The 25823-nt window shown below is 39.4% G+C and overlaps 1 protein-coding gene across 1 annotated transcript; it reads right to left on the bottom strand.

Annotated features, from left to right (window-relative positions):
* Nucleotides 1-257: 257 nt before the first annotated feature.
* Nucleotides 258-24369, bottom strand: sntb2 (syntrophin, beta 2). Its single transcript, XM_026311672.2, has 7 exons — nucleotides 23398-24369; nucleotides 8657-8876; nucleotides 7454-7664; nucleotides 5429-5571; nucleotides 4852-5048; nucleotides 3769-3959; nucleotides 258-2680 (listed from the first exon to the last, which is right to left on the bottom strand). The coding sequence occupies exons 1-7, from the start codon at nucleotides 24119-24121 to the stop codon at nucleotides 2588-2590; spliced, it is 1779 nt and encodes a 592-aa protein (XP_026167457.1). The 5' UTR covers nucleotides 24122-24369; the 3' UTR covers nucleotides 258-2587.
* Nucleotides 24370-25823: the final 1454 nt, after the last annotated feature.

A 25823-nucleotide genomic window follows, 5' to 3' on the forward strand; every position in this document is an offset into this window, starting at 1 on the left:
AAAACACCATATAGTTCACGCTTGGGTTTCATTTGAAAACAGATTTTTCGGTGGTAACTACAGCTAAAACTCGCAGCTCTATGCTTTAGTAGCAGATGCTGCACGACATACGGCTTCAACAGCACGAAAGCAACACCTAGTGGCCATCAGTGTTGTATGCTGGACGAACAGCGACTGGAATAGAGTAAACACTGTTTGCATGACAAAGCACAACATCTAAATCTGTCCTGAACCCTCACAATACACCACACAGAAACTTCATTTGTAACTGTTTTATTCGTCGATATTTACACTTGAGATTATTACATTTCTATCATACACTGTACTGCATCTTGGAAGTTAATCTAAAATACTTTGAGTATGACAGGTTGTTGAAGCAGCACTTTATCCTTTTGTAACAATTTAATGATTGTGTTGGACGCAAGCTGCCACAGATATTACCTTTGGTTTATAAACCCCTTCTTAGAAGCATTGCTTTGCATAGACAGGAATAGCCACAATTTCAGAAATAAAAAGCTGCAAGAAAAAAAAATCACTTGGAATAGGAAAAGAAGTGTGCAGTCACAGGTTTAAAGGTGTTTGATAGGTTAGTGCATCAAGCTCAAAGAGGGATGGTCTGTAACATGCTGAAGGTTGACCATCTTCAGATGATCAGATCTGTGCAGTCATTTAGAGAATTAGAATTCACATGAAAAGTGTTAGGTAAAAGTAGGATGATGGAAGAGGACTTCATGTCAGGCCAAGTATAACTTAGACCTCCCACCTACACATAGTGTTTTAAGGGAAGCTAAGCCTCCATCTCCTTTAACACATTCATTAACCATAGTTTGAAAAAGAGCTATATGGTTACACATTTTTGAATTTATAAACAAAAAACGCAAGCAAAAAAAGTTGTTTAAACCATCACAAAGATATCAGTCCAAAACAGAACAGAGGTCTGAGAGGAGAACATGTTATCTATGCTCATTATCTGAGGACAGAAGGGTTGTCTTGTTTTCCTATGTTGTAGTCAGTGAATACAATGGTACATTGTTGGTCTAAAAGAACACAGTGACCCCACTAAATTACCTGAAGGTTATGGAAATTTGGTAATTACTACCAAGAACTTTAACAAGTCAAGTCTCAACAGAGGCAGTTGACTGAACAGGTGAAGTGAAGGGAGGAGGGTTATCATTAGTTTAGTTTAGCTAACTCACCTCAATTTTAGGGAATGAAAGTACCTAATTTAGTCATACTGTACCTAATGAGTGTGAAACTGGTAAACAATGGGGTAGAAGACGGTATTTGCCACTGACAGAATTATATTCTGAAATTAGATTTTAGTTTAAACCAAGTTTCATGGGAGGGCACATGCCTATCCTTGATGTTGAAAAAAGTATATTAAAATTATTAAAAATATTTTTAAGATCATTAAAAATACATCGGTACCTCTGTCATGTGATGGCCAACCATGAAACAAGCCTGTTACACAGCCCTTGACTAGTGGAAGTATCCTTTAACAAATGGTAATGAGAGGAGAGTAATCTCATGCAAAATGGGACGAGATGAGACGACAGTGACATTGAGATGGTGACAATGTGGTAGTGTAGGTGAAGGGAGGTAACACAGATCATAAAACATCATCTGATACAAAATCCAATGTCAGCAAGTCATGCTATCATGAGATATACGTTAAAAAAACAAAATAAAAACAAAGTAACATTGTTTACAATATAGGAGTAATACTATTGCTTGTGCATGTCAAAAAGCATAAAAATCTCTTATTCTGTGAAATAAAGGGAAACATTATAAAGAGTGTCTGACTACATGGAAAAAGGCACAGTTGGCAATCCTGATTACAACAGTAGTTTAGGATAACGTGCTGAAGAGTGAGTCTGTCAGAAAACAGGCTCACCATCAAGCCAACGGAAGCATGTAGTATAGAGACACACTGTTTTTTCACTTGTACACAATATCTGGAAGGTTAACTGCAGTCAGACTCTGAAACAGCTTCTTTCACTCACATTAACACAAAGACAAACTTGTTAAAAAGAGCCCAACGTACATTGAAAGGCTGTCGTGGAATGATAGGCATAGAGTACAAACAGGGAGTATTTGCCATTCTATACTTGGCTGTATATTAACTGTCTAAAAAATTCTTCCTTTCCTTAGTATTTCTCTGTAACACTTCACACACTGATGTCTCATAAGCATATCACAGCATCTCAGCTTGCTTTTTTAATTTACATTGGGTCATTTTATTAAAACTGAACACATTATTAAATCAAATGTTATGAGATTGTTCAATTTAGCATATTCCAACTATCTTTTAACACCTCAGAACTTTAAACAAAGTTCCACCTCCTTTTATTGGACATGGCCGATATAAATGATTGCAAGTGGAGAAATTGTAAGGGAAGGCACATTTTTGAGACAATAGACAATTTTCCCTGCAGAACCACCTCAGCTCTGACTTCTGCTGTATATGGAGAAACTGGAAAAAATAAAAGCAAAATATTAACCCCCATTATAAGCATTTTAGAGGCACCTTCCTCTCCCTGCCGTGCTTAGGCTCATCTTCTCATCCATGTTGCTGTTGTTGGCTGGTTCACGTCAGCAGGCCCATGCGAGTGAGCTTGGCTGACAGGAAGGAATGGAGGACAAACACCACTGGCTTTGGACCAGAGTGGAGGTCAAATACCTGAGGGATGAACGCAGGGAAGAAGGTTGAAGCAGGAAAACAAGGGCACATAAGACAGGAAAAAAGGGACAAAGTTATATCAAATCTAGTTGTAATAAGCTTTTAATAAAGTAATTATGTGTATAGTCACTTTATATATTATCATTCTGGTCCCAGTACATTGCGTTCACTGCAACAGAATTTTTTTTTGTCTCATTCCAGACAAAATTGAGTAATTTCGTCTGCACCAAAAAAAAGTTTGAAATACAAGGCGATATCTCATCACTTCTATCCATCTATAAAAACACAGATGCTGGATAGTTCTGTTTCTATAGGGCTGTTACTGTATAAATACTATTTGTAAATGTGGAATACATAAAACTCATAGAACTATAGACACATACATAACTTCTGACATTGTAATTATAATTCTGAAAGACACAGGGCTAAGTCTTTTAAACATGTCAAAGGGATGTATTCAAGTGAAAAAAGGGTGCCATGTTTCTTTTTAAAACCTAAGTGGTCAAAAGAACACTTCTGATTTTGAAACGCACTCTTAAGAGCGTGAAGACTCAAATAAGGATTCAATAATTAAGGCTGCAGAATCAGAAATGTTGGCTGTTTTCTTCTGTACATTCTTCTTCCTTGTCAAAACCCGGAGGCTACATTGCCAACAATGCAAACCAACTGTCTACACTTTAGTCCTCAGATGCTGGTCTATTATGCTAGTAGCTTTATACAGCTTCACGACTCTAGTCACAAGCTAGAGATTAAGCTTTGAAAACAGTGACCTTGGTGGTGGCAGTACCAAAATGGACAAAAATAAAATATGAAAATGTTTCAGGCACAACTGTAATTAAAAAATCATGTATGCCTGAATTACAGATACGCTGTTGCATATTCACTCTGATGTAAATTCTCCATTACAAAACTGTTAGTTGATTAACCTACAAATGGAAAGTAAACACTGTGATACATAATTTCTACTATTTATAAAACTAACATTCCAAATACGCTCTAACGTCTTTTTGGCAGGAGCATTAAATGGAAAAATGTCATGTAACAGCTTATAAGATATTCCAGTATGTATTGTCATCTTAGTTACTTACCATTTCTCCCTCTGGACCACCAAAGTCAAGATAAAGATTGCGTATTCCATCATCAGCGGACATTTTGAGCTTCTCATAGGGGTATCTGTACAGCACAGCACCCCCGGTTGGGTCGGCCGGCTCTCTCGTCACGGTGAAGCCCTTCTCATAGTGTAGCGTCAGCCGAACATCCTGCCTGTTCAACGTGCAACCTGGAAGAGCAGATAAGGCAAAAGAACTTAGGTATAGCAGGTGTACGGATAGGCGGGGGTGAGAAAGGTCTGAGTGGGTCAGTGCATACGTGTGTGCAGGATGAGTAATCTAGGTAGTGGACATACATATATCTTTAATGGACAAACATTAATAACCTTGTAGCCCTATTATGTGTTAACATTAATCTTTGTTCCTCTTGATGTCTCACAGGGATGTTGTTAAGTTCCTACATTAACACAAATCTCACTACAGACTATCTGTCTCCAACACAATAACTAATGCAGACAAAGTTATTCTACAAGATCTAAATTAAACTGGATGGAACGTTACTTTCTGCTGCAGTCCAAAGACAAGCGTATCTTTTGTATAAAAATCCAGCCTGGTGCAGCTTTAACAGTACCCAGGTCATTTCATCTGAAAGCATTTCCATTTGTATTACTGTAACTTAAATGGTCTGAACGTTCCTCCACAGCTGTGTGTTTGCGTAGCAGCAGGACAGGGAAGGGAAAAAAAAAAGGCTCAGGCTTTTCCAGTGCTGTTCCAGCAGCCAACTATTGTTCTGTGCAGAGTGGAAACATTCCCCTCTGCTGGCTCCTGTTTCTGCTTTTTCAACACAGAGCTGCTCTGTTTGAGGTAGTGTGCACTGCCAGTGAGCCAGATGGTGTCACAAGCTTCCTGTCACTAAGTACTCAGGAATTCAAATGCCTATATACATAAAAATATTTGAGCTAAACAAACTGTTAATGTAAGAGTAGGAAGTACTGTGTATAGAGTTAATAATACAGTCTGTACAGATCTGCACTTGGGGAGACCTCCATCCATAAGGAATTATGATACCAACTTCTAAGTCTTACTACAGACTAATCCTCAGTTGCACACATCCACACTCACCAATGGAGACTTCTTTAATGAGCTCAGCAGCAGCGTGTGCCCCCTGCACAAGGGCTCGTGTCCATGAAGACAGATCCCAGTGACTCTCCACTCGGAAGATGTGGGACTCAATGCCCCTGCTTGTGCCTGTCCGAGTGGCAAACACCAGTTCTGAACCCTGGGCAGGAGACCCCCGGGCATTGCCCGAATGAACCAGCCTGGAGAGAGAGATTATGGTACAGTCACATTTATTTTCTCATCTTGCATATAATCTGCACGGGCAACATTTCTAATAAAATTTGCTCAAGTCCTCTTAAGAGGTTTATTGAAGCTGATGTGGGGGTCTGGTTTTTCATGTGACTGACCCACAGTCTAGTTAGTGTTATGTCCTACCTTGGAAGAACATTTGAGTTGTTGTTCTTTTTTTTGTGGGGTTTCCCAAAAAGTCTCATTTAAACTAACTTAACTTAAATAGTTTCAGTTTCATTTCACATTTTCACATAGTAAAACCAGGTAGTAAAACAAAGAGGAATTTAGAGATTTGAACATTCTTGCAATGTGAAGCTTTCGCTGAGTCACCCTTTGGTCTTATCTTTACCTGGTGGCTAGCAGTGGGTGTGTAAGCAGAGGCATAGACCATGACTCTCTGTTCCATGGCACCGATTCAAAAAGAAGGATGTCCTTCTCTGTCAGTGCCATAACCACTGGCCTGTACTGCTGCCGTCCACCTTCCAGCTGGACCTGAAAAAGAAAGTGAGGAGGATGTGTCAAAGGCAGAAATATATCCAGTTTTCCCAAACACTAGTCACCTTGCGTTTAAGAACATTCTACTAGTTTTTCAATAATTCTTAGAATGCATCAAATATTTCAAAATAGTTTTATGGGGTATAATATACCATAAGGTATGGGCTACAGCATTATGCAGTGTGATTGAGTACAAATAAAGTGATGTACAATACTGTTGAAAGTTTTAAGTTTTAGTTTGACAGGGTAGGATGATGTAGTTTGATAGGGTAGTAATGTAGTTTGACAGGTCAGGGTGATGTAGTTTGACAGGGTAGTGATGTAGTTTGACAGGTCAGGGTGATGTAGTTTGCCAGGGTAGTGATGTAGTTTGACAGGTCAGGGTGATGTAGTTTGACAGGTCAGGGTGATGTAGTTTGACAGGGTAGTGATGCAGTTTGACAGGTCAGGGTGATGTAGTTTGATAGGTCAGGGTGATGTAGTTTGAGAGGGTAGTGATGTAGTTTGACAGGGTAGAGTGATGTAGTTTGACAGGGTCTGGTGATGTGGTTTGACACGGTAGAGTGACATACTTTGACAGGGTAGAGTGATGTAGTTTGACAGGGTAGAGTGATGTAGTTTGACAGGGTCTGGTAATGTGGTTTGACACGGTAGAGTGACATACTTTGTACTTTGACAGGGTAGAGTGATGTAGTTTGAGAGGGTAGTGATGTAGTTTGACAGGGTTGAGTGATGTAGTTTGACAGTAGCTCACTCTTGACAGTCTGACCTGAATTTGTGATGGCATTATGGTAAGAAACGGGTGATGTGTGTTTTTGCCTGAGTCATGGCTGAGAGACTGGGAAAAGAAAGTGAAACAAAACAAAAAGAAATTACACTGAACCAGACAGTGTGTTCGTGAGTGTAACTCTAGTGAGTAGGTGGGCCCTACAGGAAATAGTGTAATACAGCGGAAAATTCCATTGATGCTTCCTGTTTGAGCCTGGCCAAGACAAACAGATTCACACATTTGACATGACACTGAATAAACACTTCAAAATGAAAAGATAATGTTCAGGGTACGCATCTTTTCCTGGGTGTGAACTGTTTCATTTTTAAATAGACATGTTTAAATCAAGGATTCAGCCTAATTCAAAAACACACCCTCTTCCTGTGTGCTGCTACAGCTATGACATAGGAGCAGAAATGCCAGTCTGTATGTTTGAAGTCTGGGTATGTGCAATGACATAGGAGTAATGAAATGGGTACTGAGGTAAACTAAACCAAAAAAGCACTGGTGCCACTTCCCTTTGAAAACAAAATGTGCACTGCATTCAAATCAATCTTCTATGGACATGCTAATTAAAAATGCTTTGCAGTATGCTCATCTTGGCAAAAGAGTAAAAAAATACATTACCCTGATAACTAGAAAATCTAAAACTTTTATTCATTAGTAAAGTGAGTCAATAACCTAAAATCATCTCTTTGAAATTACACTACATCTAAAAAATGACTACGTTATTCTAAAGTCATGTCCTCGTGGATGGATGGGTATTTGCACTGCCATAAAGCAATACTCTGTTTTGTTTCACTATAAAAACACTCACCACTCCTATTGCCTTGTTGAACTACAAATAACAAATTCACAACACTGGTGTTTCTAACATCAATATAACATTAGACGTTTCAAAGGTTGCAACCTGAAAAGTAATTAGGGTCTTCGCTTTTCTTTATTTGTTGACTGAGCCAACACTCCTACAGTTTAAGACCCTACAGCTGTGTTATTCTTGTCTCAACCTGTTCTGTGATGTTGCATAGAATTGAATATTTAAAGATTAGCAGCAAGTAGAAAGCAACTGTAAAGAATTATTCAATTGTCGCATGCAGCAGGTGAAAATACCTGTTCAGCCAACCAGCCAATGTGTTTAAGATGGGGATGTGTGGAGGTGGCAGACGAAGCCCCCAGGTAGGCGTTGATGTGAGCTAGAGTCTGTGGAAGTAGGGCGGCAATGTTGGTGTGGATGGCAGTGAACCAGGAGTTGGCGGTGGGGCCGTCTTTGCAGCGTAGCACCACAGTGTGCTGGCCGTCAGGAGAATGGAGCTCCAGCAGTCTGAATGGGAGCGAGGTTATTAGTCATCTTTATTAGCAGATCAGGAACAAAATCATGGAAACACCTCATGAAAAAGGACTCATCACAGTCACAAAAAATGGCAGTCAGTTATTTGAGAGATTTGGATCTGATAAAATTTTAGATTTCTTTTCATATATTTTTAAATTATATATGCAATGTAATATAATGACATATTAAAAATAAATACATAACACAATCTAAAATGTAGAATTTTTCTATGTAATGCCCTTAAAGCTTCTTCCATGTCCATGACCAATAAATGAACATTATAGTATATTCAAATTCAACTTGACAAGATTATTGATTACTTAGCAGTCTTAATAGCATGCCAGATTTTATTTTCAGTAGCTCCTCAGAAACACAGTAATTTGACATGTTGTACCTGTTGTGTGAAAGTTATTCTGTATAAATAATATTGTAACAAAAAGGTTCCTCAAAACATATTTTTCTTCTCTTAAGAAATATTAAGATTTTATCGTTAGCCTATTTTTTTCAGCCAACATTCTGCCAAATCTGTACTGTGAAAAACAAACTACAAAGTGTAATACAAAAGGCACAATGGCAACAGTTCAAACTAACCAACAGTGATATGCCAGATGCACAATATAAAGTATGAGGTTGACACCCTGCTATTTGGTACATTAATTTAATGTTCACCTGTTGTAGTAATAAAGATCTACCATCAAATCCTGGTGTTATTTTGTTGCCCAGTTCTATAGCTTGCTGGGTGTTCCATATTTATTCTTCGCTGGATGCTCATGACAAACTGTTTTTGTCATGCTCATTATCTCTCACAAAATAAACATTCCAATCTAATGAACAGAAGTTGGCTACAGGAAAAAAAACACACTCACACACCCAGTGGGTAAAACACACACACAGACACACACACCCAACCACACCTACACTCCCACATACTAAGCTATTTCTACCTAAGATGCACACAAACATTTAGAAGTCTTATATCAGACCTGTTCTCCAGATCTGGCATGGTAAGATTCCTGCTAATGAAGCACATCCTCAGACTGATGACCTTTCTGTCTTTGGATGAGGAGGAGCCACTGTGTTTTGGTGAGCCTGAATCCTCGCTGCCGCTGTAGCTGGGTGACTGTGGGCGGACGCCATCCCAGGGCAGGTCAGATACCAGGGATGGCTTCTTGAAGAGCGGAGAAACCTCCCGGATGTACTTCACTGTGGTGAAACAGAGGAGTTAGATTCCTAAGCAATGTATACTCAGTACAAGATGGCTGATACAGTTACAATATTCGTGTTATAAGCCTTGTATCAGAATCTAGCAAGTAGTGAATGTAAAAAACACTTCATATTGGCACAAATATTTAACCATTGCTCTTATTAATGAAATGCAGGGATTTTTACTCTAACAAATCCAGCATTAAGGTTTAGGTCATGTAAGTATTAGTATTTTTGCATATGCTACATCTAATCTTACATCCCAACAACACACTGACCAGAACAAAGTGTCAAGGTTCAAAGTGGCCTGATCATATAGAAATTCAGTACAGACATTCCACAACATTGAAACATTTACAAATGACGCCTTGACCTTACACAAGGAAACACCGCCACATGTGAGGGAATAAAAGAGATGACAGCCAGCATTTCAGAAGTAAGACAAACTGACTCATGACATAACAGGAGGGTGATTCCTTTCATATTATTATACAACTGATCCAATGTTAATATAAATATATTGATACTGCAGCTTTAAAATATGAAACGTATGGCTGTGCTCTGCTTGTGTGGTGTCATATTGTTGAAGGGATCAGTGTTGCCAAAAGCAATAATGCTAATCAATCGACAAAGGAAAATGTACAATAATTTTGCACACTAATTTGATTGTTGCCATTATGGAATATTGCCAATCGTTCTCTGGTTCTCTGCTCACCGAAGAAAGTGAAAATTTAGGGAAAATAATAGGAGTGATAGTGTAATAGGTTTCTGAATGTGGCTTTTGATTCTCTTGTGGTGGCAATCACTTTTTAAAATATAACATCAGGTGCTCCATAATCAATTCCATGCTACATATGCACTATACACACTTGGTTTTTATATTAGGAGCACCTAACTAAAACTAAGTCAATCTGTCAACCGTGCAATAAATGATCCTTTAAACCTTTAGAGAGGTGTTGATTCAACTGTATAATCATTTTGGAGGCTGGATTGTGCAATACTATTAAACTGCGCTGCAGGTATTTCTATTTCGCCCAATCTGTTTATATTCACTAGGCTAGGCTAATTACCAGAATAACTTTGTCTGTCTTCATGAAGAGAAACAACCAAAGGGTCAAAAAGAATTCTCTCAAGTTTCCCCAAGTACCAATAAACATCATCATCTTAACTAGCCAAATTAAGTAAAATATTTCACAATGATGCAAGATACACAGATAATCCTCCCTATTGCAACAGAATAAACACATCAGTTTCTTATACTTTGTAAGGCTAAAACAAACTGTACCCTGAGCCTAAGCACGACAGCTGTTCAAAATCTACAGATTTCAAACAAGTAGTGTGTTGATCATTTGACCATCTATGGGATTCCACCCAGTAACACCCAGCCTTGCAGAATATATGGTGCGGGCGGCCATAAAGCAGGCCATAAAGAAACAGTTTGGGATGTTTTCTGAAAGAAGTCAGCATTAATCTGCTTTTAATAGCCCCGTTAGTTTAAGACTTTTTAAACACAGTTGGAGAAAGCTGTGGTTTGGCAAACAGACTGTATCCTGTGTTTGTCCAACCTGAAGTTTAAACATACTTGATTACAAATACAGTATGTTTTTTCCAAATGAAAATGACACTAATCATATTCTGGCCAAGAACCTGGAACATAAAACAGCTTCAGTAATGCAAGTCATCTGGCTATAGTAACAGAATGAATGATGAATTAGCAGATTAGACAGAGACTTAAAAGTACTCCCACAAACCCCAACACACAAGAATACATTATAATTATATAACCAAACTTATGTTGTGACATGATTAAAAAGACTCAAAACCACAGAACTGCAAAAGCTTGTTTGGTTAACAGGGTACATTCACAGCCTTTGCCTTCAATGCAATAGTAACCTTAATATTTTCCACTATCGTCCAGTATGTCTTAAAAAGACATAACAGTCCCCAGTGTGAAATTATCTTAGAAAAACAAAAGCTGACTTGGCTATGCAGCTGTGAGCCTAGTCAGATGGATGTATAAGAATGGCTTTTGCTTCCGAGCAACTTGGATTCTCTTTCCAAATATGGCCCCATGGTCTCATACGTATCCCAGCTACCGGCACACAGTCCTGTGGCCTCACTTATTCATTTATCTTCTCTTGTACTTGACCACTTTTTTCGACAGGTTTTATTTAATGCACGCTCTCTCAATATGTACAAGAAGTGTGTGTGAATCAAAGTGTCTGGGTATGTGTGTGTCTTAGACCACTGGGTTGGTCTCCTGTGTATGAAACCTGAGATGAAACTCTCAAGAAGTGAGGTCATTCTTGAATGTAGACTGAGATATTACTGGTTAACGTGTGTGTGTGTGTGTGTGTGTGTGTGTGTGTGTGTGTGTGTGTACATGATAGCTAGAGAAATATAGCATAAAGTTTAAAGCAATGTGAGGTATGACTCTTAATACAGAATTAATAATTGAGGAATAGATACAGAATGCTGCACAGTGCATATGTCCCTGCATGCTCCTGTGTACATTATGCTAAGTATGACTCAGAATGAAAGGTGGGGCTGGTTGTAGTACCGAGGCAACATGCCAAGGAATGGAGCCTCATCTCACCGACCCTCCTAACCACAACGCCCATGGCATCATGGTCTGGGATAATTTCTGCAAACGTAAGTGGTTTGGAGCAAGTAAGTGTGTGAGAGCATTCCTGAATGTGCCCATGTTTATGTCTGAGGGTCAAATGAACGAGGATGTCTCTGCTGCAAAGCCCTACTTTCAAACTAATAATCAGATTTGCTGGAGAGATGTTCAGCTGAGAAATTTTCCATGCACATACCCAGGGCTCTCTGTACTACATCCTTATACTTTCAAACATTTGATGAAGAGATCTATGACTGGTTGTCAGTGCTTACATTGCATACCTTGCAAGCAGTTCTAAAGCAGTTATCTAATGCTGTCAAAAATATTATAGGAATATTTTGCCAATTTTAAATTTGTTCATGTTTATTAGTCACAGGGATGGCATATTTAGAGAAAACCATATATTTGATTTGTATTATTTGTTGTATTCCATAACAGGGAATCTGTAAATTGCACTAGACATCTGACACAATGCCTGTCTCACTGCCATGTCTATAGGTTTTTGTTGTTCTCATTACTACATCAAAATGGATCCAATTTGCAAGATGGGCCAAACAGACATTCCATTACATCAAACTAACTGACAAGTAGCATGAGGAACTATTTTGGACTCAATACAATACTGGTACATAGAAAGTTATGTAGAAGCAAAGTCTGGCAGTAGACAGAATGTTAAAGAATGAGACAAGATTAGTGAATAACATTTTAACTGACCAGAACAACTTTGAGGTATGAACAGTAAGTCCACAGTGGGCAAAGGGAAATGATGGATAGTGAATTATCTAAATATATAGCATGTAAGGCTTTGTTGTGGCAGGACAGAGTGGTATCTATTAATATGCTGATGCTTTTTGACAGACAGTGTCAAATAAATAAAAGGACCCAGTGTGGAGCCCTGAGGAACACCACTGCATCACTGTAACTTACACAACAAAGCTACTTATACATGTTTTTGTCTGTTGAATAGACAAAACTGGCTGTTTTTGCTGAATAAAAAAAAAAAAAAAAAAAAAAAAAAAAATTCCGATACGATTTATAGTCCAGAAAATATGGTAATTTCAAAGGGCACAAATAGGGTACAGTGTTTTGTCACTATATCCGCTAATTTTTCGAGAACAAGGCTTAAATCGGTAGGATATAGGAGAAAATTATTTCCCAGCAGCAGCAAGGAATTTGAAAATGACTTACTGGGAGGTTTTGTTATTAGAGCAAGGTCATGTGACATGCCTGCACACATATATTTCTGGCTAACTCTGTATCATCTCTAAGTAACAACCACAAAATGACAAAGCCCCTCCAATACCAACAAGAAACAACATAACGTGTTTAAAAGTACAGCTTCTCTACCCTGTGTTGTAAAAGTATGATCCATAAATTAGCCCATATGGCCAAGATTAAAGAAGTGTTTTTCAAACCATGAGTAGTTATTTCAAACAGACAGCAATGTAGGAACTCTCTGCAGCTACAAGTCAAGACCGAGTCCAAAACAAGTAGCTACCAGAGCAAAGAGGCGTTCTTTTGCACAGAGAGTGAGACAAAGAGCAATAACCCGACTTAACATCAGTTTGGATTTTCTGTAATGTGAGAAGATTTTGAGTGTCATTAAAACCTACAGCTGCTGAAAAGGAATTGGGTAGAGTAGCTTTCAGGTTATGCTAATCATAGTTGACATGGCACTTTCCTGCTTTTCTTGTACTGATGACAAGTAGATAAGTCCGCTCCCTGAAAGTTGACTAGATATCAACCTGATATATTGTTTTCAATAGAATTATTTTTATAATAATGATATTGTGGTATCATGCTGTTATAATGGTAGCACTGCTTTTGAGATAGATAGCAGAGATAGAAGTAGATACTTGGCACTGTCTGTAGAAGACAATAAGTTAGAAAACTCCAAGCTAAAATATCTAAGCACTTCTGCTAATGCAAAGCATCTTCAGTAAAGACTGAGAGAAACATTAAAAATTAATAGAGCAGAGTAGTAACCTGAAAATACACATGTAGCACAATTATATTTTCTTTTTCTGTAGTTCCAAAGTTGTTTTCGTATTGTGGTATCATATCTTTCAGATAGACAGATCAGGTAAGTTCACAGCCATTATTTCTACTGCAGTAAGCTTGAGCTAATTTGCAAGCAGCATGTACCACTACACATCTGCTTCTATTAATTTTTTCTATTCTTTAAATAGCAGGGCAGTTGTATTCTTTGATGTGGCCACAGAAATCAAATCCATCACCATGGGATGTAGCCTCTTCTAACAACTGGCATGTTACAAATACTAAAGGCAGTTGAAGTGTTTGATACTGACAATAGCTATAATAGCTGTTCGGGATCATCTGTTCTTTGAACACGCAGGTTGTGCTGGTCTTGTTTTTGCTCAACTTGTCTTATACATATTCTAAAATAAATTTTAAAAGAAAATCAACCTTGAAAAAGAAGTGAAATTAAACTTTTTTGCCACACTGCCCATCTCTATCCAGTCCCCCCCCAAAAAAAGACAGATATATATATATATGTATATTTAGAACCTTTCTAGAACTTTTCTATTTTTCCATATTGCATTTTTCCTAATTTCCCCTTGCCAGAACTAAGAACTCTCCCTGCTTCTATCTTTCCATTATTACAGACAGATTTAGTGATTTCTACCGTCTGCCTGTGTGTGTCTCCCTCCTGTTTGGTGCTGTTAAAAGCTCTCATTACCTCTGTCAAGCCTGTCACTCAGCTCCACTTCTGCTTCTAATTAGGCCGGTCCATGGAGGACAACCAGCCATGTGCGGGTTCACACATCTTTGCATCTCTCTATGCATCTATGTGAATGTGTGTAAGGGAGATTCTCCAGAGATGCCAGCCAACATCCTGCGAGGTCATCTCATCTGCTTAACTTCATACCTCACTGCCTGCAGCAGAGGGAGTGGGAAAGGAAAGAGAACACACAGAAGAAAAGGAGGGCAAGATGCAGAGGAGGAGGAAGGCAAAAAGCTCAAGAGTCTGACTTGACACATATTTGGTTGTGCCACAAAACTATGCGTGCTCAAACCGCCCTCCTTTCCTTTTTACACAAACACACACACATGCATGCACGCACAAAGTGATCATCTTATGGTATGGCCAAAATACCAAAATAATAGCTTACAGAGCAGCAAAGCAGGCCTCTGCATTTTCCCCTAAAACTGCCCAGAAATTCCCCTGTGGTTTGGCCCGCTCCTCTCTTTCTTTTCCCTCCACCTTCTTCTCACTCTTGTCTATCTTCAGTCCTGTTTCTTGCAGCCCCTCCACACCCTCTTCTCCTTTGCCCTTCTCTTTCCTCAGTTCCCACACCTCTCATCTCATCGCACCCCTGTCTTTTCCTTCTTAAGCTTGTCTGCCCCTTTGTCTTTCTTCTGCTCTTCCTAAGCCAAATCTGTTTCTGCCAGAAACATAATGAGAACAATGTGTCAGAAAGCGGCTCCAATAGAGAGTCTGTGTGTGTGTGTTAAAGGGTAAATGTGCAGATATATCCATAACAATCATTTTTCTATGGCAGGTCATTATATGTTGTTGTACTTACTTCTTAATAAAAAAAAATGCAACTCAAATAATACACAGAATATTAATTGGCAACAATTTTAATACCAAGCCATTTAAAATGGCAAACTGAATTGTTATCGCCAGCTTGTAGAGGGATGTTCAAAGTCAATCTAGAAGATTGTTATTGGATACAATCAAGGCATTTTTTCACCATATCCATCAATATCCTAATGTTTAAGCCATTCACTCTGATCCATTTCTGACTTTTGCTTATTATGACACTGTTTAATGTGTATCTTTAGACAGTTTTAACAAACATTTATAATGGAGAACCACTGTGAAGTGGTTTGATTTATCTTCAATAGCATGTACATACAATTTTTTGGATATTGACAGTATCTCAATAGAAGCACAATGCATCAGTATAAAATAACAAACTTTGTCCAGATAAATTACAGATTAAATTAGGAAAGGCTTTCTAATAAAACTCAGGAAGGATCTGATGAAATAAAAGATAAACACAGTAATTTAACCAAGGCTTTCATGCCAGCTTTCAGTGTTACAATGTTACAGCAGTGTGGTAATGCTCAAGTATGAGATACAGCACTAACTCAATTTAAACACAGTTTCCTGAAGCACAGCAATGTCAGTGAGTAAACAGCAGACTCCATTACTGATAAGCCCCCTGACAGTCAGTGAGTAATGAGGCCACCTTGCCTCTGTTTCAGCATCATTTGCCAGCTTTGAAGTGCTGCTGTATTTAAACACCACTGTTTCATTTGGGTTGGAGGTGAGGGGAGGCCTGTCCAAACCCTTCTAATTCTCTACACGCGCTGTGTTACACAATACAATGACACTATGGTTTGGGCAATACCACAATAAAATGTGTAAAAAGTCTGAGTTGTTTCTATGGCAGCTGCCATCTTTAACATGGTTTTATGAGGCTGCATATCAGTAAGCAGGACTGCTTAATGGTTATGTTGGATTTACTGGACTGTCACATCAATGCTACAAAGTCACTTGATTTGTCAGGGACTTAATGCCCAGGATTAGCCCAGAATAAACACACCATTAGGTTGTTTTACCTATAAATGTTTTTAATTTATTTTTCATAAAAATGTACTGTATCAGGGACATCCAGGTGACACGGTAGTTGCACACTGCTTCCCCCATGTTACCTGTCAAATGCAACAGTAGCAAACACTTCGAAAAGCTACCAAATTACAAAATATACTGTATTATAGTACTCTGTACATACTGTAAAAGGACTGCACTATGATACACAATTAAATGCAGTGCACATTTTAACACACACTATCAACTATCAATCACATCTAAATTTGGCTTAACAAATATTAAAGGAGGTCTATGTTAGACTCAATAGAAAATTCAGTTATAGATTCTGTATTGACAAATCCCCCTAGTTAATGGAATCAAACAAGAATCAGGACAACTGATCTCATTGATCTAGAAAATTAATCTTAAGCTACACTGTAAATATCAAAATTACCTCCCATACCCTTTGCAAATATGAACGCCAATGAACAACGCCACAGAAAACAAAACAAAAAAACATATTCCCTTTAACCCTCAGACACAGAGCCTCACCTTCCCCTCTTCTTTGTTCTCTAACCTGGATCAGAGAAAAAAAACCTTTACTGTTGGAGTGTAAACACATGAGTATGTTTATGTGCAACATCACACTGTAACATTTATGAAATCACAAACTGTAAGTGAGTGAGTTTTCTAAAAAGTTAGTATATCTCAATATAAGGCCTGAAAGTAGATTTGAATGTGTGCCAACATCTTTTCACAGGAAAAGTAGATTATGAACAAACTTAATCAAACTTGTGGTGACTGTTAAAGATTACAAATGTCTAACCATCATGATGGCAGTGAGGCCACAGACTGATGCTGGTGTAGCCACAGTTGGTCCTGGAGAGAACAGCTGGAGACTTGTAGGTCAATAACATAAACAAAAAGACAAAGCATCCTATGAGATGTGATGCTGGGACAAACATCAGCAGACCTCACGCACAAAGTCACAGAGCAGTCGCAGCTTGGAGGCTCTTTCAACCAGATGGCACAACGCAACACAGTACAAAACAGTGGTTGTAGCAATTATTTTATTATTATGTATTATATTATTTAAGAATGTGAAATAGGACTGCAACAATCAGTCATTTGTATTATTGATAAATATCTTGATTGCTTATTGATTCATCATTTAGTTGATGAAATCTGCTAAATTTCATCTTACCACTACTGGAAATTATAATATACTTTAATTATGACAGTGAAGTGCACACGTGGACAAAATTGCTGGTACCCTTCCATTAAAGAAAGAAAAACCAACAATGGTCACTGAAATAACTTGAAACTTACAAAAATAATAAATAAAAATTGACTCTAAATTAAGTAATGAAAATCAGACACTGCTTTCAAATTGTGGCTGTACAGAAACATTTAAAAAAACAAACTAATGAAACTGGGCTGGACAAAAATGATGGTACCCCTGGAAAAGATAACCAGGGGTACCCAAGAGCCCAGAACAACTTGCAAAGAGATTAAAGGTGAACTCCAAGGTCAGAGTCATCCGTGTTTGAGCCACAGTGGACCTAATGTAGTGTTTCTCCGAGGCTTGCCAGGGGGGACGCGACATCGCTCCTGGACAACAAATCCACTAAGATGGTGATTTCTCACCGGTCTCTCTGTTCCTTACTGACTAGACAACGTAGAGGTTTGAACAATGGACAAGTATCTCACTGGGGCAAAAAGAAAAACGTGATATTTCCGAAACTAAGACGAGAAAATATGACGACTTAGTCTTGGATTCACAGCGAATGTGGTAGGAGATGAAAGCTACCAAATTACGAAAATTATGAAAGATCGCTCTGTGTTGTGTCTCAAAACTCTGGCAGCAGACGGTATGAAAGATTAAACTGAAGAGACCTTACACCCCTGTCACGTCAGTAAGAGCCTCACTGCAGTCACTAATACCCAGATATAGTCATGTGACCCTTCATTATTGTATTTTCATATTTGCACTTGTTTGTGCACAGTTTGTAGAGTTTGTTCTAAAAATATGTGCAACGTATAATGCCAGGGGTGTCCACTCCTGGTCCCTGAGGGCCACTGCCCTGCTCGTTTTCGAACTATCCCTGCTCTACCCTTGGCTGAACACACCTGAACCTGCTTGTCGTCTCATTTGTGATGATATCAACATGTCATGTGGAAGAAATAGTCAAATAACAATACTAGATAATGTTCTTACGCTAAGCTTATACATTTGGTAGAGTTTACTTAAGTTACAGTCTGTAATAGTGTTTGCCACAGTAAAGAATACTAAATAGTTTAAAGAAGAATTAATCAGTTTTCTGCCTCCATTAGGATACTGCATATACTACTACAAGCAGAACATTATTTCAAATCACACAGTCAACTGTTGTTTTTCACATAATACTGACTCGTAACTTTAAAGTCAGTTCATGCAAATAAGACACTAAGCTATGCAGACATGAAGAGAACTTAGATATTTGCTTCTTTTGCCAACCCCAATACAACAAAGGGTAATGGAAATTCATTTGCACTCTCCAAAGCAATGAGGAATGACACACGAGCCATTTAGAATCAACAACGGCTTAAAGAAACTATTTTGTGGTTACCCTGGTTGAGTTACTGAGAACACTTTTTAAAACTTTAATGCATAAAACAAAATTTATCTCTCTGGCTACATACCACTAAGGATAAGTAGAAACATGTTAGGGTTGGCTAACTACGGTGGCTGACAAAGGCAAACGCGCCGCAACAGCCAAAACACAAGCAGGACAGAAGTGCGCCAGGCCTGTAGGCGGACCCCGAACTGAGGGATGCTATGAACAAAGTTTGGCTAACTTTTAGAGAGGCGACATAAAAAAGGTACGTTTTCTGTTTATTTCTTTTTAAACACTTGGCTGTCATCTTTTACAATACTGTACTTATATAATATTGTAAAAGATGACGGCCAAGTGTTTAAAAAGAAATAAATGGAAAATGTACCTTCAGATGTCCCACCCTGCAAAAACAACCCCCCTAACTGCTCAGGTGTCAGCCCATCTTTAAGTTTCTGTGATACTCCTGGACTTGACTTATAATTCCTCAGTCAGCTGGATGCCAGACACATATCTGTTGACGGATATCAAAGTCAGTGGAGTTCATGCTGAGATGGAGCTGACAGACTGGTGTGGCCTACTTCAGGCCCTGCAAACTCATGCTGTGTGGCACATTTCACCCTGTGAAGACAGCGACCAACACACTGAACAGACAGGTGGCTAGTTTCAGCCTTGGAACAAAAGAAAAGAGCTGGTCCGTAAGGGCTGCTCCCATTTTATCAATAGTCTCTGTGTCTAGTATGTGCCATTTTTATTTCTCCAATTACTCACACAAAAGGCTCATCCATCTCCTTCCACCATCAGGCCAGCAGGATAACCCCAAAACACACAAAAGACTGCTGCACCAAGCTTCAACTAATCATTCTGGAAATATGGGAGTGAGTGGAGGGGATTAACCAGCAGCATGCCATGGCTGGAATAAGTGTGTCAGGTCATAACAGGACAAAAACTGTTGGCATGAGGAACTTATTTATTCTTATGGCATGAAACAACCCCCAGTAGCAAACTTAAAAACAATCAAGATACCATTAAATGTTTGTTGGATTTTAATCTTGCTCAATTTAGGAGTCAAGGTTCTGCCACTTGGTGCCAGTGTAACAAGCTGTAAGCACAACACCAATGTATTATCACCTGTACAGCACATGACCAAGACAAAAAGCACCATTAGTATTACTTTTGGACTCATATTTCTTTTCACTTGATGAATGTTCAGTATTCACTCTACTTTTAGTTCATGTTTGGTCTCTACTACTATCAGAATCTTAAGAAAAAAATAAACTAGTATCTAAAATAACAAAGATACTGTTCTCACCAGTGGTATCAGTATACCATAATTCTGACTTCAACACCAATACCTGCCTAAATATCCCACTACTGAGATGATACCACAAAAAAAAAAAAAAAAAAGAAACCATCAGGAAAATTAATGGATTTATAGATGACAGAATATGTCTAAAAAAATATTTTGACAGTGTGCTGTGGAAAATTTGAAATGAAGTCATAAAACAACAGGATTAAATTAGCTAACCCTTACCACAGTCACATCAGTAAGTTAACAGCTAAAAACACATAGATGTTGGTGAAAAAAGTTTGAAATCACACTGGTGTAGTTAGGTTATTACATTTACTAATCACTAACCTGTTGTTTTTTTAATTGTTTATACAAGTTGGCACATCTGTCAGCTCTCTTGGTTTGCAGAGTATTGAAACATCTTTTACTGACAGGCTTTGTAGTTTCCCTGGGCTTGCCCCGACTGTCAGCTACATAAGTGAAATAATGGCATATTTCACTTTGTGCATCTGCTTTGTTTACAAGCTGTAGATGTTGGGGAAGTTGCAGCCATGCCTCTTTTTTTTTTTTTTTTTACAGTGAAAGATGCCATCAGCTAGTAGAGAGAATCATGAGAATAAAAAAACACAGTTAACACACCCACTATATCTGGAGTGGAAGCAGAGAGCTGCAAACACACACAGTGCTTCGTACTGTCACACAGTAATCTAACTTCAGATATACAGCTCTTATTAAGCTGTCTTTCAAATACCAATACTTATAAAACAAGGTATAGTAGCGTTTTAATTGGCAGGACATTGCCATACCTTTCTAGTATTGTTATCCTGTGCAGTACTACACAGCAGTCGGTCTCTCTGAGCATGACCCGCTACTGATAGAAATAAGCTGGATATGACCGGAAATGTGGGCCAGGAAACCAAAACAATGAGCTGCAAGGCACTACAAGTCTCTGCAGCGTCAGTGATAATTCTCTGTAGCTGTGTTCCTATTAGAAACAGCTTTCACATTACACAGTTATTTGATCCACTCTTCATACAAAAATACTGATCACTTTAAAATGGATTTATTCTTTAAATTCAAATTCAAAGACACCTTCAGACATCAGCGTGTCAGCCATCAACCCGGTTTTTCTAAATTGACAGTATGGACTACATATCTTGCAATTGAGAAAACAATCCATGATTCAGACCAGTACATTGATTTGCAGTGTAAAACACTGGCAGATGTTTCACATGATTATGCTAGATATCTAGAGCCCTACACAGAATATTTGGGCCTAAATTAAGATGATAATCTCTTCAGAAAACATGTTCCTAATAGCAAGGCTTTTGCCTCGATTGCATGCATCTCCTTCTCAGATGTGCGTCTCTACTTTCTCCTTCCTCATGCAGTACCAGTATCACTTAAAGTGTGCTACAACTGAGGAGCGGCACAATTCATGGAGCCCCCAGTGCTGACCTCTGCCCTTAATGCACACATGAAAGCTGAGGTCAGGAATGTGGGGCACCTAAGCTAATTGTGACAATATCTAGGGGTTTATGTATCGTGTACATGGCACAGCAGCCTGGAAACTCAAGCCTTGTTCTAACTGATTGCCGTTTCTTTCTCGGAGCAGCGGGAGTCTAGTAGAGGGGGGAGACCGGGAGGAAGCAAACAACACTGCTCACTGCCTGCCAAACTGACAAACACTGACAAGCAGCTGACACATTCTTCCAAATAGAGGCCCACGTATGGACCGTGGCGGGAGGCAGCACATCCTCCCGCCTGTGCCAGAGGCTTGCTGGAACTGTTTTTATACCGATATCAGTTCCAATAGGCCAAATTCCAGTAGTTTTAAAATGAAATTTATTTCCCTGTTTTCCAAAGCACTTCTACTGTGTTGCAAAAAAATCTCTATCGACCAGCTGAAAAAATATAGACAATATAACAATATTTTGGTTCATGTTTGATTAAGGAAAAACTGATGACACATTTTTTAAGTAGAGCCTCTGGTTTTTATTAAACCACTGCTGGCTTCAACAGTCTGTCACATTCTACCTTGGTTTATTTTGGATGTAGAAAACAAGCTTGATTTTGGAAAAGTGTCACACATTGATTAGTTCCTACAATTCATGCTCGTCAGTATTCATGCCACATTCATTCCAAACCATTAAACACTGCATTTAGCTGTTCCTAACCCAAAGTTTCCAAAGCCCAAGGGCTCTGTGGCCTCGCTCTCCCAGTTCACTTTTTTTTTTTTCATGTTTCGAAAGATTGAACAGTCCCTCAGAGCTGTTTAGTATCTCAGCTCATCCCTATGTATTTCCACTCAGTGCAATAAAGTGCCAGTATATTTCCCAACATAGGATGCTACCTCTATGTATAATGTGTATGTTTTACTTTATTTGTACTGTGGTTTTTCTTTCTGAAGCTTAGTGGATTTTTTGATAGCCGGATAGTTTCATAACAATGCATGTCTGCACATCACATTACCATACTTGATTTAGTGCTATAATATAGTAAATAAATACTGATTGGTGCAGTTTTAAACAGGATTAATTTAATGTTTACTTTTTAAAAATCATATTAAACAGTTTGTTTTTTAATTTTAAACAATTATTGACATATTCCATGTATTATGGTGTTTGTTACATATCATTTATCATTGTTCCAGTATGTTCCAGTGCTGTCGCACTTTGATATACTTCTGCTTTAAACTTTCTCATGACATGCAGCTAATGCCTTAATTTAAATGCATTACTCTTTCTCTGTGTCGCCTGGACAACGTCACGGCAGTCACATGGAGACCAATCTTATCCGTTTGTGTTCATAGTGGCCTCTTCAGCAACTCTCAGTCATTCCAGTATACACAGTATATCTAAACTCACCACAACTGTGGTTACTTTCCTGTTTACACTAATCAAGGCCTTTCTGTTCTGTTCTGATTTCATTTAAGGCCCACTCCTCCTCCTGGTTATAAATTAGCCAGAACTGTCAGTCCGTTTGTTTACGTCACTGTGTCACAGAAATAATTACTTGTATAGTGAAAGTTACAACCCACTGATCTAGAAAGTCCACCAGGCTTTGGTGGTGGCACAGCGCTTCCTGCTCCCCTAGTTAGTTATAGGGGGCTAAGGATGGTGTACTGGCCAATGTAGGGTTATTGCTAGACTCTTTAAAGCTGTCATTCAATGTACTGTGCAACTCACACTTCTGGGGACAGAAGCAACATGTGACATATTTCCAAATGTGGTTTTAAACCACTTTATGTTTTTCTTTGAGTATGAAAATCTATTGCAAGTTCACTTTTAGGTTTTAGGATGTGTGGTAAAATAATAAAGAATAATGGCTTCTATAACCAAATTGACTGTTCATAAGGGGTATTGCACAGTGTTGTGCAGCCAGATCACAGAAGTTTCTCATTTCGGCCTTTGTACATTAGATCCCCGGTCTCGCGTTGGCTTACTTACCCTCCAGCGTCACTTCTCTCCCTGCCTTCTTCAGCGCCTGGACCGCCAGGTCGTGTGTTGCCTCTCGGAGGTCGTTCCCGTTTACTGACAGGATCGCGTCGCCGACCCGAAGCGCCCGGCTCTGGTCGGCGGCGAGTCCCGGGAAGATCTTGGAGATGAGGATGGGCATCCGGTTCTCGCGCCCCCCCTTGATACTGATCCCCAGCCCGCCAGACTCTTGTTTGACAACTCGGACTTTCCGCACGGCTTCCGAGGAGCCGTCCAGACTAACGGGGAAGTCGCCTTGTTTCGACCCGAAGCTGGACCCGGGACTGCCATAGCTGGAGCTGGGGCTTCCGAAGTCAGAGTTTGTGCCGTTATTCGGGTACTTTCCAGGGCTGTTTAACCCGTAGTTTCCGTCGTACGGAGCTACACCTCCGCGTCCCGGACTGCCACTGCGCCCCCGTCCCGCGTGGTTCTGGTTCTGGAGTTGGTCTTTACCCGATGACGGGCCGTGGACCGGGTTGCCCGGACTTGTTCCCGAGTCGTTTCCGTTCGACATGCCATTCCGAAGGCCCGCGGAAGAGTTGCTGTAGTCCCAGTGATTGCCCCCCGGTCCGGTTACCTCCGCCTCGGCCGTTAAAGTCAACGTTTCACGGGTCAGCTCGGCCGCCACGCGGATCCAGCGGTCCCGGAGCAGAAGGTCCAACTGACCGTTTTTGTCTGCTCTGGTCCAAACTGCCATTCCTGAACGGATAGCCTGCTCCGAGGCGGGCCGCTCTCACACTGAACTCATCACCAACTTTTTCCTCTTTTTCAGAGCGCGCAGGCAGCGACGAGGCTCCGGTGGGCCGCAGCGACACACCCACTCACAGTGTGACTGAGGCCGGGAAGAGTCAGCACTGCCCGAACAGGCAGAGGGAAAAAGAAAAGAACAAGTGGGGGCCAACCTGGGGCTTGTTGTTCAGTTCAGCCTCTAAAGCTGTACTACTTCAGGACTTGGAAAGTTAGCAAGAGCAACACAGGAGAACTGCCCCTCAACTCTTTCAAAATAAAATTCAAGCCCGAAATGTATTTTAGCTCATACTTTAGACACTAATGGAAACGAATCGGCTGGATGTCCAGATGAAGCAGGTTTTCTTTAGCCAATCAGTCATTATTGTTTAAAAACCCTAGTGAAAATTAATGTCACTTTGTTTAAAGCTGCTATCGGTGGGATTTTAGTGTTTTTCAATGGTATTATCGAGTTTATCTGTCATTGTGCACACACAAAGATACATCCATCAGCTATGTTTTGACAAAAACTACAGTCTAAGATTTCATTTATTTACAGTAGCACAAGCTATGAGTGAGGAAAACAGATAATTTACCATTTTAAATAACCTACATGACAAGAATAAAACAACATTAAAGAATCCACGTTTCAAAACAATATAAACTATTCTACAATTTCAGTGTGAGAAAAACAAACCTACTTGTGTTGACCTTGATGTCAACACAAGTAGCGTTAAAAAGTGAGTGAATAGGCAACAATACACAATTGATACGGTTTTATACTGTTATTTTGAAAGCACTTCTTTCTACAGAAACTACTTCTTTCTAGTCTCTCTAAATCCGGATGGCTTCTGGTGCGGAGTGAACTGAGAGCCGGATGACGGACAGCCAGCCAATAGACGCGTAGACCTGCATGTTATTTATTCATGAGAGAGGCTGAGCGTCCATTGTAGATCCACCGAGAGCGGACAAAGCCTTCTTAAGTTCACTCACTGTGCTGGTTCCTTTCATGGACGCTTTTGTCTACTGTAAATTTAGCAGAAAATGAATTGTTTTACCTTCTTTCAGAAGGAAAATTAATATTGAACATATTTACCCAAAATGATTTTTCTATTCAGGTTATTCTGAATTGTAGATCATGTGGAGGGTCACAGTGTGTTATTCAGCAGTATAATCCTGGAGACACTAATTTATAAACATATGGTATAGTCCATGGATTATGGCTCTAGGTGTAACACTACACTGCAGTGCACAGATACAGTCCTCTGCACATTCACAGTTTTGTCTTCCAGTGGAGTCTCAACATGGGTTCGTGACTCACGTCCCTTTCTTCTTCACCACCAGCAGAGCTGTGGAAGAGTCACACCTGTCAGTGTTTTACCAAGCTGTCCAATAACCTTTTGATGTTCTATGACAAGAGCTCAAATTCTGCATCCTGCGTGCTGCATGTAGTTCATTCTGCTTGTAAAGAAATATAAGGCTGCATGAAACTGGCAGTACATAAATGTGTACATGTTCAACAGAACTGCTACAGCCTCCAGTATGATCATAAAGTTCCAACAGCAGTTTCAGTAACAGCATTAGATAGCTATGTGCAGCTAAACTGACGACTATGTGTAATTAGCTGATCATTACCTGTGTTCTTGTTACACTACAGAAATAGTAAACATATG

This window comes from Mastacembelus armatus, chromosome 6, assembly GCF_900324485.2.
Source record: "Mastacembelus armatus chromosome 6, fMasArm1.2, whole genome shotgun sequence".
Classification (NCBI taxonomy): domain Eukaryota; kingdom Metazoa; phylum Chordata; class Actinopteri; order Synbranchiformes; family Mastacembelidae; genus Mastacembelus; species Mastacembelus armatus.

Bases quoted from the DNA above. Each gene is read 5' to 3' on its own strand.
- sntb2 (XM_026311672.2), bottom strand. From the start codon at position 24,121: ATGGCAGTTTGGACCAGAGCAGACAAAAACGGTCAGTTGGACCTTCTG. The intron at 7,665-8,656 runs GTCTGATATAAG...GCTCCCATTCAG, and splicing joins ATGCCAGATCTGGAGAACAG to ACTGCTGGAGCTCCATTCTC. The intron at 5,572-7,453 runs GTATTTTCACCT...TTTCTTTTTCAG, and splicing joins TTGGCTGGTTGGCTGAACAG to GTCCAGCTGGAAGGTGGACG.